Source organism: Clinocottus analis, unplaced genomic scaffold, assembly GCF_023055335.1.
Source record: "Clinocottus analis isolate CAN_PGR_092001 unplaced genomic scaffold, fCliAna1.0.p SCAF_4, whole genome shotgun sequence".
In the NCBI taxonomy this organism is placed as follows: domain Eukaryota; kingdom Metazoa; phylum Chordata; class Actinopteri; order Perciformes; family Cottidae; genus Clinocottus; species Clinocottus analis.
In genome coordinates, this window is record NW_027176153.1 from 14,108,650 (window position 1) to 14,121,905 (window position 13,256).

At 39.4% G+C, this 13,256-nt stretch overlaps 1 protein-coding gene across 2 annotated transcripts in view; it reads right to left on the reverse strand.

The window, feature by feature from the left end:
• cntn3a.1 (contactin 3a, tandem duplicate 1) overlaps positions 1-13,256 on the reverse strand; it is a 69,255-nt gene that overhangs the window by 21,548 nt on the left and 34,451 nt on the right. Inside the window, exons 6-10 of one of the 2 annotated variants that reach the window (XM_068597087.1) lie at positions 11,840-12,043; positions 11,105-11,207; positions 10,586-10,770; positions 5,971-6,110; positions 690-819 (exon numbers count right to left, since the gene is read on the reverse strand). In XM_068597087.1, coding sequence (XP_068453188.1) covers positions 690-819; positions 5,971-6,110; positions 10,586-10,770; positions 11,105-11,207; positions 11,840-12,043 — 762 coding nt within the window. Of the gene's footprint in view, positions 1-689; positions 823-5,970; positions 6,111-10,585; positions 10,771-11,104; positions 11,208-11,839; positions 12,044-13,256 lie in introns of both variants that reach the window. The other variant, XM_068597086.1, reaches the window with a different exon arrangement.

The following is a 13,256-nucleotide window of genomic DNA, read 5'->3' on the forward strand; positions in this document are numbered from 1 at the left end:
GGTTTTGGTCTTATTCTCTAGCAGGTAGATTGTCAGATCCCATACCTTCTAATGCAGAACAGAATATAATTGTGAGGAAGAGGAGTGTGGCGGACAGCCGCACAGATTAGTCGACTGATAGATTGACAGAAATCTTTTGATTCCTTCGCTAGTCGTCACAAACAAGGTGTCACAATTCATTAAAAGTCTAAATTTGTTTATGATGTACAGGTATAAATGAATTAGTGACATATAGGCTCAACTCTTCTTGCTCAGATAGTTGTAGTATCTCAGTCTTCCATGTTACTGTTGGTCTGAATACATGTTATCTGTTTGCCAATTCTTAAGTCTGAAACTACTTTGACTGTAATTTTGCTTGCTGCATGCTGAATTTTGAGTCCATTTTCTTGTTTTAGTTCTCTACAAGGGGATCTGAATTACTTTGCTTCTTAAGTTAGTAACTCTAAAATAAATAGACACTTGAAAATATAAGTTTCCTAACAAAAGTTGTAAATGGAAATTAAAACGAATGGTATCTAAAATCTATGAACTGATAGTTATATCAGTTCATATACTGATAGATATCAACGAGAATAGGACTAGGGCACACTTCTCCAACTTCCAAAATTGCAGACAAAAATAAGAACATGTGTCGCAAATAATCTGCCAATATGACGGTCACAAACTATTGTCTGTCACATTGGTCTTACCTATGACTCGGAGCTCCGCGTTGGTGAAGATTCGGCCGTGCTTGTTCTCTGCCACACACTGGTACATGCCGATGTCAGCCAGATTCAAGTTACTGATCGCCAGCACTCCATTATTCACCTGAACCCTGTCCTGCTAAAGACACACACACACACACACACACACACACACACACACACACACACACACACACACACACACACACACACACACACACACACACACACACTTTTAGCACCACAATTGAAAAAGGAATCTGCTGTGTTAACCTGTCAACAAACACTAAACAGGCTTAGACAAGCTGAAGAGTCAGCAGGAGGCTTGAGTGGTTGCCTTTAAGTACAGCCCAAGGTTTACAATCAGAACGTAGCAGACACACACAACCACACACAAGTTTTATGTCTTACGTATTAGTAACAATCACCTATTTGTTACATGCATCAAACATTGAGCAACTTTAATCTATTTGGAGTCATGTTTCTGGCCACCTGGATCCAACATTCACCATCTTTTTTTGACTAATTCCATAATAAGCTATTACCAGGTAGTATCTAACTGTGCCTGTCTGCTGTTGCTGCTGAGGTCATGTAGAGAGGCTGACTAATCACAGATTTTGTCACAACAGTAACCCGCCTTACATGCAGTCATTGGATCCATTGCTATCGTAAAAAATATTCATTACTGGAGCTAAGACAGGAGTTTAATCAGTTTGTAGATAAAAGGAAAATAGCACCCTCAGAGCTTCCATGCAAACAGTATATTACCAGTTACAGTATCCAGCCTCAGATTCACATGAGCTATTCTGGCCCTTAAAATGCTGCCTGAGAGACCTCAGTGGATGATCCTTTAGCAAAGCTGACATTAATCCCTCAGGACTGACACCTGTTCATATAACATTTCCATTAAATAAACAGAACACAGAGTGCAAGTATACTCAATCAATAAGGATTATAATGAAGGTTTTCTGATATATAAAAGCATTCACATTCTACAAGCCAATTATCTGCATGTAACATGCATGATATGTAACTTCTTCAAATTATGTCTAAAGCCTGGAAATGTCAATATAATGAACTAAACATTTAGCTATAAAATGTCTTATTGGTAAGCATTGAAGATGATGATAGTTTCCAGCAATTACATAGCTATTACAGTGGTGCAAAGGTTAACTCGTTTTATGTTTGCCCTTTGTAAGAAAAAAAAAGAGAAAAAAAGCCATCAGCAAAACAGCAATATTACTACCATTTATTATTATTTTTTTGTATTGTTGTTCTATTGTTTTCAAGGGTTTACACAAGGTAAAAAAGGTGACTGTAAACACTATTACTTAGATTCTCGAGATGTCACGAGATCATGCAAGAACTGCTCACATGAAAAAAAATTAATTATAGATTACATAAAAATCTTTTCTGGCTTTACCAGAGCAGCGTCCACGTCGGTGTGTGACAAAACACAGAGGGGACCAGCAATGGTAGCTCCAGAAGAGGTAAGCGGAGATGCCGCTAAAGCATCGTTTGTATCAGAACCAGAGAGTATTTCATTGAAAGAAGAGCAAAGAACGACCCTGAAGGTTTTCACTCTTTTCCCAACTTCCTTTTGCAGCAATTTTATTGACAGATGGTTTATTCATAAATCTGCCAAAGTGGTTGTCCTTTTTCAAACATTTTCCAATGACAACTTCTCAGGTGGTTCTGCAGATCAGGTTAGTATTACATGAGCTTTTTTTCATATGTCTAGTTTGGAACAGCGTCTGAAGCATGTACCTCAATCTAGACCAAACTATACGCCATGGTTAATCTAGTACTTTTGAGTCAACAACCATTAAACATAGCAAAAACATATTTTCTCTCTTATCTTTAATTTTATATAAAAAGTGTGTAAATCTGCTTTAAGGATAGCTTATAAACACTGCAATTAGTATCATAACAGTGTCATATACTAGGTGCTAATATGAGAATGCTGGACTAAAACCCTTTGAGGTGGGTAATTAGGGCTATATATGGACATGTTAAGTACCACGATACCAGCAGTGTTTCATTCTGATGGATGACCTGATCTAATTCAAGCTTTAGCCACACTTTTTCTCTCCTCAAGGGGCTTGATAATTGAAACACTGCTAATTTTCTGTGGTCTTAATAGCCCCGCAGTGACTAGATGTAACCACCCTCTGCTTAACATAGCACAAAGACATTATCAAACGGTGGTTGAAATCAAACCTCGGAGGAATTAGTTTGGAATAAAGTGCAGCAAGCTGCTTGGTTGTACTCCACCGAGTCTCACGGAGTGTTAGGAAAAACAGATTCTGCATGAGATGGTGTTTAAAAATAAATGCATACAAATTGGAAAAAGCCTACAAAGAGTAGAAATAATAATTATACCCAAACAAAGTACTTTTCTCCCCACTGCTTCTTTTGACCTTTACAAGGATTGGCACTACTTTCTGCTCCCTTTTTATAGTTGTGTCCATTTAAGTGTGGCAGCACTCATTGTTCTTGCCCTTGATCTTTTCCATTGAGTGTAGCCAGACCTTTTAATGTCACTGACAAAGTAGTCCAGAGGGTCCTGCCGCCAGTCTTTCTGTCGTATGGAATCATTACAGCACTGCCACTTGAAAAGACAAGGACTGTCCCTTAACATCAGTCAGAGACACTGTTGAGGAACTTCAAATAGGGCTCTCTCTGAGGCACGGACACATGGCTGACCTGGCGCTAAACCCACCGCCAGAGGGGGTCCTGGGTGAAGATGTATGCAGCAGCTTCCAAGTGGAACACAACAAGTCCTTAGGTTTTTTTTTTACTAGATGCTTATGTGTTCAATGGGATGACAAAGAGAAAGACAAATAGAGACATAGCGACTTTGAATAGATGATAGATGGTTCTTTTTAGGTTACGCAGTGCAAGGGCCCAGGGGGGAGAAGGAGATGAAAGAGATCTGTGTAAGTGCATGGGTTGGTGCCACACTACGCTGCTCTGTACCCAGTGCCCTGTTAAAAAGCCCGCACAAAGTCAGCGGTGGCTCTATCACAATCTCTTTATCACTGGAGACAAATGGTGGCATTTGTCTGCTTTATGGCATCATTAATTATTCTCGACTTTTCTCTGATACAAGCACTGTTTCAAGTTGAGCTGTGAAAAGGCAAATCACAGGCTTTGTTGTATGCAGGTGATGTAATGATCCTGTTCCTGATTGCATGTGCACTGACTTCTCAGGAGGCAGCTCCCTGACTTTGGAGGTCAAAGGTAGAACAAATCTCAAAAACACACACTCATGTTTGAAACTGCAAGGGGAGTGGAAAAATACAAGCGTGAGTGGGTCCTTGTTTCACCGGTATGACATTTTGAAGTGACAGCCCTCCTCTGTGCCATTTAATTCCCTCTTGGAGGTGGCCCAAAATGAGTTAGAGGAAGGGTGGAAAAAGGAAGAAAAAAAGCTTGAAAGAAAGTGTAAGCAAAAGAAAGAGCACCAAAGATGTTGAGATAGAGTGGGGGAGAGAGAGAGAGAGAGAGAGAGAGAGAGAGAGAGAGAGAGAGAGAGAGAGAGAGAGAAAAAAAAAAGAAAGAGAGAGAAAGAGGACTGATCCATTCTAATGAGGAATAACAAATGGCCCCCTTGGCCTTCCTCTCCTTCTCTCTACATCGCTGACCTTTGGGTTTGGAAATTGATTTACTGTTGCCGCTGTTGATGGTGGCATTTTGAAAATGGTAACACCCCACCTCATTAATATAGCCACATGTACAGAGAAAATGTTCCCATGGCCAACCACCAAATACATTTTTACAATGCTATTTACAAATCAATACTTGAGATGCACAGGTGGAGTAAAACAGGGTTCCTGTGGTTCACGGTGTGTGTCAAATAGAAGAGAGGCTCTTCGTCACAGCCACACATGACAGAGAGGAAATGGTTCCTGACAATGAGGCCTCTTTGTACAGATTAAAATTTAACTTGCTGCATAGACAGGATTTGCAGATAACTATTTCTAGGCAATCTTCTTCAGTGTGAATTTTGATTCAGTTCTTTAATTTAACTGCCGAAAATATCAAATATTATCTCAGCTTTTAATTCAAGTAACAGAATACTAAACCCACCTTCCTCCATTAAAGACATGTTAAGCGAAACAGCAACAGTCTGGTTTTGGGCTCATTGCGCACTCCAAACATTGAAAATATTAGATTCACGCAAGACATTCTTTTTCGGCAGAAAGTAGCATCACTATAGCAGCACAATAACACAAAACAAGGCAAATTGCCTGAATGTGAAATGTATTTTGAAAGATAAGGCATTTTCACCCTCCCCAGAGAGAGGAGACGTAATGACAAAATTGAGAGAAGCAGATAGGACGGACTGAGCGCCACATTGTTGAGTCTCTGGTTGATGACAGGCAGAAAATGGCATCAGTTTGGCTTCTTTGCAAAACACATACAAATCCTCCCCCAACACACACATACGCACACTTTTAATGCCAAATTTAGTCCCAAGTAAATACAGCCATTTCAAAGCAGCATGTTCTTGCCAAGTATAAACCTGTGAGTTGTGATTATTATGTGCTCCTTAGCTAAAATAAGCAAACATGTAGTCACACTGCATCCTTTAAGTAACATGCTGCTGAATCTACTGTCATCATCTACACATTAAGTTTATCTACATCTATTCAACTGCCTAAGGGCTGCTGAAAACAAATACTGACACTCAGCTAATAATTACAATACAATATTAAAAGAAGCTTTGCAGATTTTAGCAACTTCAATGCTGTCAAAAGGAGGTTAGAAACTGGGGGATTGGATGTTGATTAAAGTTGGAGAGCTCAAATTAATACTTTTTGCATCTGTTTATATACCAAGCACACGTCTCATGGAACTAGATATAATATATCTTAAAGGTCGACGCGTTTGTCTGGAAAATAGCATAGTGTCTTAAATGTGGAAAAGAACAATAAAGATATAAACTGTGTTGGAAAAGTCTACACCAATTCAAAGTAGGGGCTGCGGTTCAAACATAGTATTACAGGAAGTGAGAGAGAATCCCAGAGGTGAAGCTTTGACTGCAGGTGATTTCCATAACCTTCATTTGAAGTAGTCGTCTGGTTTGAAAATATAGTCAATACTTGATTATTGTACCAGACATACTACAAAATAAAAGACTGGGGAATGCTCTTGACTGATTATTGTTCTGTGTGTGTGTGTGTGTGTGTGCGTACGTGCGTGCGTGTATGCATGGTAGGGGGAAATGTGGATACTTTCTACATTCATATTGTTATTTACTGTTTTTATAAAAATGACTTGCCTCCATGGGGTCCAGAAGCTCTCCATTCTTCATCCAGCGGTATGAGGGTTTGGGCTTCGCACTGGCTTTACAGTCCCACACCAGAGTATCATCAATGGTCTTCTGAACATCTTGAGGCTTCTCAGTCAAGTGAGGTGCAGCTGTGAGGTCACATACCACATTCTGTAAATTAACACTTTCACGCTACACATATGCTTGAGTATTTCCAGTACATAGCAGTTTTAGAATAAAATCGATGATCCAACCAAGCGGGCAATTAGTTCATTAAAGAGGCATCCGAGGGTACAAATCATAAATCCACTTCCAATTAACCCAACGCTCACCTCCAGTTGAAAAATGTATCAATTAAAACAACTGCATAAACTTAACACGTGGAAGGATCAATAGGTTAGCTTAAACCCTTCGCAGTAAGCTAAAATATATCTATTGGATTTACTACAACCTGCTTGAATAAGTTACACTGATGAAGATATTTTACAAGAATCGGGTTTACCGACTTTAATTTATGTGATGCATACAATACAATGGAAGGGTTGTATTTTTTTTTAGCAATGCTGGTAATAAAAGGGATAATATTCAATTTTTGTCTTTTGAAACATCTGAGATATATATATATATATATATATATATATATATATATATATATATATATATATATATATATATATATATATATATATATATATATCTCTTTATTTATGATAGCAGTCCTGTGGCACATAAATGACTCGCACTGTCTCGCTAGCGAGAGAATCAGAAGATTTATGGCCCTTGTGAATCACCCACATAAATACAGGACGCCGTGCCAGGGTCAAGGGGAACATGGTAGTTAAATCTGTCTGTCTGCTTGCCTTGCAGTGTTATTTTGATGATGATGATGATGATGATAATAATAATAATAATAATAATAATAATAATAATAATAATAATAATAATAATAATAATAATCATCATCACAATAATGATGATAATAATAATGCAAAAAAATATTGCTTGAAATAGCCTTTGATGTCTCTCCAATGATATGAAAGTAGAGTTACAGCTGGAACAGTATCCATGGTGCATTCGGTGTCAAGGACCTTTTAGCTGGAAAAATACTCACCCACACATATTATATTTATTACACGTATTAAACCAAGGGGTTCCCATGCAAAATACATCTCTCCCATCACTAGGTCATATTGTGGCTGGTCAGGTGTGAATCTGTGTAAATCAGTCATGATGTGCTCTGTGGGTTCCTGAAGGAGATTGACAGCTTGGTGTTGGGAGGGGGGAGGGGGAGGGAGTTGACTGCTGTATCCAGGGGTCTCATTTATAACTCATTTATAAACGCTGCATGCGCAAAAAACGGAGCCTGTATGTCACTTCCCACGCAAAACTTTGGATTTTGAAAATCAAACTAAATGGGAGAATGTGCGCACCTCGGCCGAAACTTTAACCAATCATACAAGGATGCCTCTAACACATTTAATTTCACTTAATGTATGCTTATTATAGATCCACGTTATCATTTATTCTACTTAAATCTTAAATATGCTTCCCATGTGTGTACCATCGGCAACCTGGAGCGCAGAAGAGTTATCAACATCACTTTTAGAAATCCAAGATAATAGGATTAAAGCTTTTCAGTACAAATTAACAGTAGTTTTTAAATCATATTCTAATACTGTGCATATATCACCAAGTACAATTTTAGTTTCCACATAGTTTGTGGGTGTAAAACAGCTGCACTGAACATGACAGAGCACACTGCAGACACCAGTACCCCACACACACTCTCACATCTCTCGTCACCTCATCTGGCACATCCTTACCACCTACACATATGGATCGGGTAAATTAGCAAAGTCTGGAGCTGGTGTGTTTCATCCTGTGACAGACAGTATATTCACAGTTTTTTTCAGTAATCGCAACTATGTTATAATAATAGTAATAATTTTAATGTAAATAGCGCTTTTCTGAATACTCAAAGATGTTTTACAAAGGAAAGGAACAAATGGAACAAAAATAAATAAATAGGAAGACAAAGATGCAAACAAAACAAATGAACAGACCATTTTATGTTATGGCACGTATATTGCTGGGGACCAAAATAAGGGCAGTGTTGAGGGTGAAGTTGTCTGGGTGAGTGTTTGCAAACAGCAATACAGCAAGCAAATCATATATCCTGTTTTGCATAACCTTGGTCTCATCTTTGATCAAACAATCTCCATCGAACATCACAACAAAAGGCTTCTGACATCTGAAAACCAATCTCCCTCTCCTCCTCAGCTTCTGAAATGCTCATCTACGCCTTCATCATCTCACAACGTGAGACATCCAACAAAATCCTGAACAAGTCTCAATACATCCAAAACTCAGCTGCCCGTCTGCTCACCTCCTCCAGCACCAGAGATCAAACCCCAGTCCATCCAAACCTCCATCGCCTGCTCATCCAGCAAATGATCTAAATGATCAAACTGCTCTTCATCACCTACAAATCCCAGAAAAACCTCCCACCCTTGACTTCCTGCACCGACATACTCTCTCTCACAGCCTCACATCTGCAAACACCAACCTCCTCCCCCCTTAGATCTTCAGAATCCCAATTGTAATTCAAGGTGCTTCATAGGCTTCATCTATGCAGGAGTCGGTCGTCTAGAACGTACCCAGGGTCAGACCCAACCTGCTCCACATTTAGTCAAGCGCCAGGCAGCCTTAGTCACATGTTCTGGCCTGGGCATGTCACAGATTAACTAAATTCTGCACACAGACAGTTTCAGAACTTTTTCACTTATGAACAGCAAAGATATCCTAAAGATCCTAAATCTCTGACTTCCATCTCTGATGTAGCGCCTGACAAGATGCAATAAATATCAACAAATCAGGCAGAGACTCGATATTATTCAACAGTATTGGCTTGATGACAAATAATTTGTGGTTCTAGGAATTGCCACTGTTTCATAAAAGCAGGGTGGAGGAGGTATTGTCATACCTCAAACTTGAACACCTTAAACACGTCATCCAGGGCTTGTCTCAAAGTTCTTCAAGGTCTAGCAGCCATTTCTTTTTAATTTTGAACACAAATTCCTCCCTTCTTAGTATTTGAATCAGAAACAGCCGACTCAGAGGAAGTGTTTGGCAGCCCAATATGCGAAATGAGATAATATTTTGTATAAAAAACCTGCATAATATGTTTGGAAATGAGCAAACTGTCCTGAATTGAAAATACATCACTATACAGAAACAAACACTATTGTGCATGACACCCAGTTAACAACATTACAAATGAGACTGTCAGAGATAACATAATGGAAACGAAGACATGATGCAAGCGGCTCCTACACAAAGTCAATCTGATCGTGTCTAAGCTCATTCAAATGCATTCATCTGCTAAACCACGATCTAATTTCATAAATCCCCTGGAACTACAGAAGGACAATTAAGTGGGAAATCGAAAGAGAGGCCACCCCTTATTGTTCCTGTGCCCTCATTGGTTGGGTGTTGCAAACACCACATCCCCATATTGATTCTCCCTTTCTTCTATAGAGTTGATGGATGTCCCACAAGCTCCTGTCTATGGGAGTTTAAAATGAGATTACAGATTTTTATCACCTGGCGGCTGGCCAGTCTGCGAGGCTTTGAGATGAGACAGGCCTTAAATCTTACAAGGAGAAACATGACTTCCACACAACTACAGCAAAGAAAATGTGCGGAGGCAATGCAACACAATACCAAACAGTGATAGCGACAGATTGTGGAGAACTTATGACCTTGTTTACAAAATGACCTTAACATCATAATGCCATTTTCCAATGTTTTAGAAGCTCTAAGTCATCACGATCCAGTGATGTCATCTTACACTGGTCTATGAATAGGCACATTACTTTAAAGCAAAGCATGTTTAATTCTGAGCCGACCTACAGGTACTGTGAGCTTTTCATCTTACCCACAGGTGCGTCAAAAAACTCCATACTACTGCATTATCATATCAAAGGCGCTCTTCTTCACAGGAAAGAAAAATCTGGATTTGATGATTTCACTCAAGCAGATCCCTACAGGGCCTTGTGGGCAGACATCATCAATGCATAAACTGCAAAATAATGGAGAGAGAAACCATAAAAATCCTTCATCAAGGGCCATTAAAAGCTTTCTCAGAATATGGGCTATAAGTCCAGTGTTGGTGGGGGGGGGGAAAAAATCACCTCTCCCTGAAAGGGAGTATAAATCTGTGTGCGCAACGGGCCTGTGTTGGCCGCTGGCACAATAAAGAGCTTGTCAGAAATGAACTAGTGGTAATAGGTTAATTTATTACTACATCCCACTATATGATGCGTTATATATGGTTTCTAATAAAAGCTACAGATTGCATGACAACAAGTAAAACTTTTTTGGTTCGACTCACTCCAAAGCTATACTTTTATTCTGCAAGATTTTCAATCAGGTTCAGCTGCTGTGAAGCTTTGAGGGTATGAATCAATAGATAGGAGATTTAGTGAAAGTCTATAAATGCACATGATATGGTAGGAAGAAGACTGAGAGGTTGATGGCATAAGATAGTATTTGTTCCCAAGACAAGAGGTGTGAAGTAAAATCAGTTTTAGATCAAAGTCAGCGAAATCATCCTCCTACTCACCATAGAAAGAGAGCTTTCCTTTTGCGGAGTTTCTTCCTCTGCTGTTTTCAGCCACACATTCATATATTCCCGCATCCTCCTGCTGGAAGTAAGGGATTTCTAATACTCCGCTGGCTTTATTTATGTCCACCTTCCTGCCAAAAGAGGCTCCATCGACTCTTCTCCAGCTGATGGTTGGCACTGGGCTAAAGGCAGGAAAAAATAACACACAGCAAGAGCACAAAATGAAAAATACTCCTCAAGATAATATTATCGACAAATTTAGCTCAGGCTTATACACATATATGACAGCAGTGAATACTTAAAAACACTTATAAAGCATGTCGATGTTTATTCAATCTGAAACATTAACCAGTGAATGTTTGTATTCTGGGTGTACAGCACAAGAAGGAGTCATTAAAATGCGAAATCGTCTGCTCTCAAAATCACTTCCGAGGCTCCTCACACATTAGGATGCAGCTTCGAATGATTGAGTAAACACCAAATGGCTGTGGTATAATAACACACAGTGGGACGTACTTTCCAAGTGCAAAACATTCCAGTTTGACAGTCGAGCTCTTAGCAACGGGGACAACTTCAGGGAACTGCACTTCGATCTTTGGCTCATATTCACCCATCACACCTGGAGTTAAAAAGAGAAACAGAGAAATAATATAATGCATGCCTGAAGGAAATTCTTTCAGCTCAAGCCATGCAAAGTTTTGCTCACGACTGTCTTTGGACACTAAACTGTGTCCAACGGCTGAGGGAAGTATATTTAAGTGAGATTCTTCTGACCAGTGGCCATTATTGCAATGCTGCGCTATAAATCACACCCCACTCCTGTAGTGGGGGGTCTACAGATCATCAAACATCTACAAATCATAATTACAAACCTGTCTTGTTTCAACATGAGACGAATCAGATGAAGTGATGCAGTGGCCTCGTGAGGATGACACCAGTTCTCTTTTTCCAAACCAAACAGTCGGACACTCCAAAGAAAGATTTAATGATGTGATCAGCTAGATTGTGTATCCCAAAGACTCAACTCTCTTTTGGACTTATTATTCAGAACCACAACACCATAGTACCGTTCGGTGGCAACAGTTTCAATCAATCAATGTTTGCCAGCTAAAACTCTCATCTCTTCAAACTTGTTAAGTTGCCATGCTATTGCTAAGCAAGTTGAAATGTAGATTTTGAAACAAAATGTGTGTAATCACTCTTCTCCTACTTTGTACTCTATTCATAGTAAGTGAAGTGAAACTGTCATACCATCAACCCGCAGCACAAGGGGAGTTGGTGGTCCTTGAACACTGCTTTTGGTGACTGTGTTCGTGACTACACACGTGTAGTTGCCCACATCAGAGGGTTCCACTTTGGCGATGTAGAGGTTGCCGGTCTTCTGGGACACAAATCGCCGTGTGTCCTGGATGACAAACGATGGGTACTCGTTGAAGATCCACGTGAAGGTAAGTTCTGAGAACAAAGTCAGCACATAGAGCACAAGTCAAAAACACACACTGTATTTATGCATCATCTATACCCATGTAAAGATAAGGTGTACTGCATCAGCAGTCTCATAACTTTGGAGTGAGTGGGTGCCTTCAGGGATAAAGTAATTAGTGGATGAGACTAAGTGCCAGCCTTCTATGATTAAAAACACAATGTATAATGGAAGAGCAATTACTCTTACTTACTGTCGGATAAATGCTCTTAATATGATAAAAGTTTAACAGGTTTACGACATTGAACTGATGGTGCCAAAGATATGAATGATTGACTTCTCGGGAAAGTACATATTTACATTCACAGCAGAGATGTTGAGGTATTTCTGCGGTGGCCCGCCTGAGTTAAGACTGTGGTGGTGATTCAATGCCGTAACACTTTTAAAACAAACAGGCCACACTTCAACACTTGAGATCACTACATACAGTAATGGTCCAGAAGTAGACTGCAACAGCAAATGAAAACACAAGGTTGGCTGAAAAAACTGAACCTGTCTGAACTTCTGATGTCCCACATTAACCAGCAAATACACTGACGTCAAGCACGAATATGATGATTGCATTGCATGAACAATTATCGCAATGGAGGAAACTCATTGCGACGGTGATAACTTTACCGAGTTGTAAAAGACTTAGTGCTTTCCAGTGTTTGGGAATCTGGCGAGCCTTCCAACACTTGGATGTAATACTAAAATCTGAATTTCTGGATCAGGTTTCATCGCCTGTCTGGTACCTGAAGGCATCTAAAGGCTGTGGTTGTTCTGGGAGCATTTCCAGGTAAATGTGAAGAGAATGTTATATTTATACAAAGCAAACTCACCTAGTGTACATTACATCTGAACTTGTACTTCTGTAATTGTATTACCACTGCATCTTTCAATAATGCCCTGTTATGTTTTATTTCATATATTTAGTTTCATCTACTTTACTTTTTTTTTTTACATCCTTATCTGTTCTTGGAATTAAATCCATAATATGAATATATTTAAAAAAGACAGAGACAGTAGTTGTACATAAACAAACAACAACGAGCATCTCCCTTTGTGGCTGTCATGTAGCAGCAGAGGACCTTAAATCAACCCTAAAGCTGCAGATCCTGCAAGAGAAACTATATAGCGCACAATAAAACCAATATATTACAGATCATGTTATTCAGTATGGTACCACCTGGTCTACTATTCATC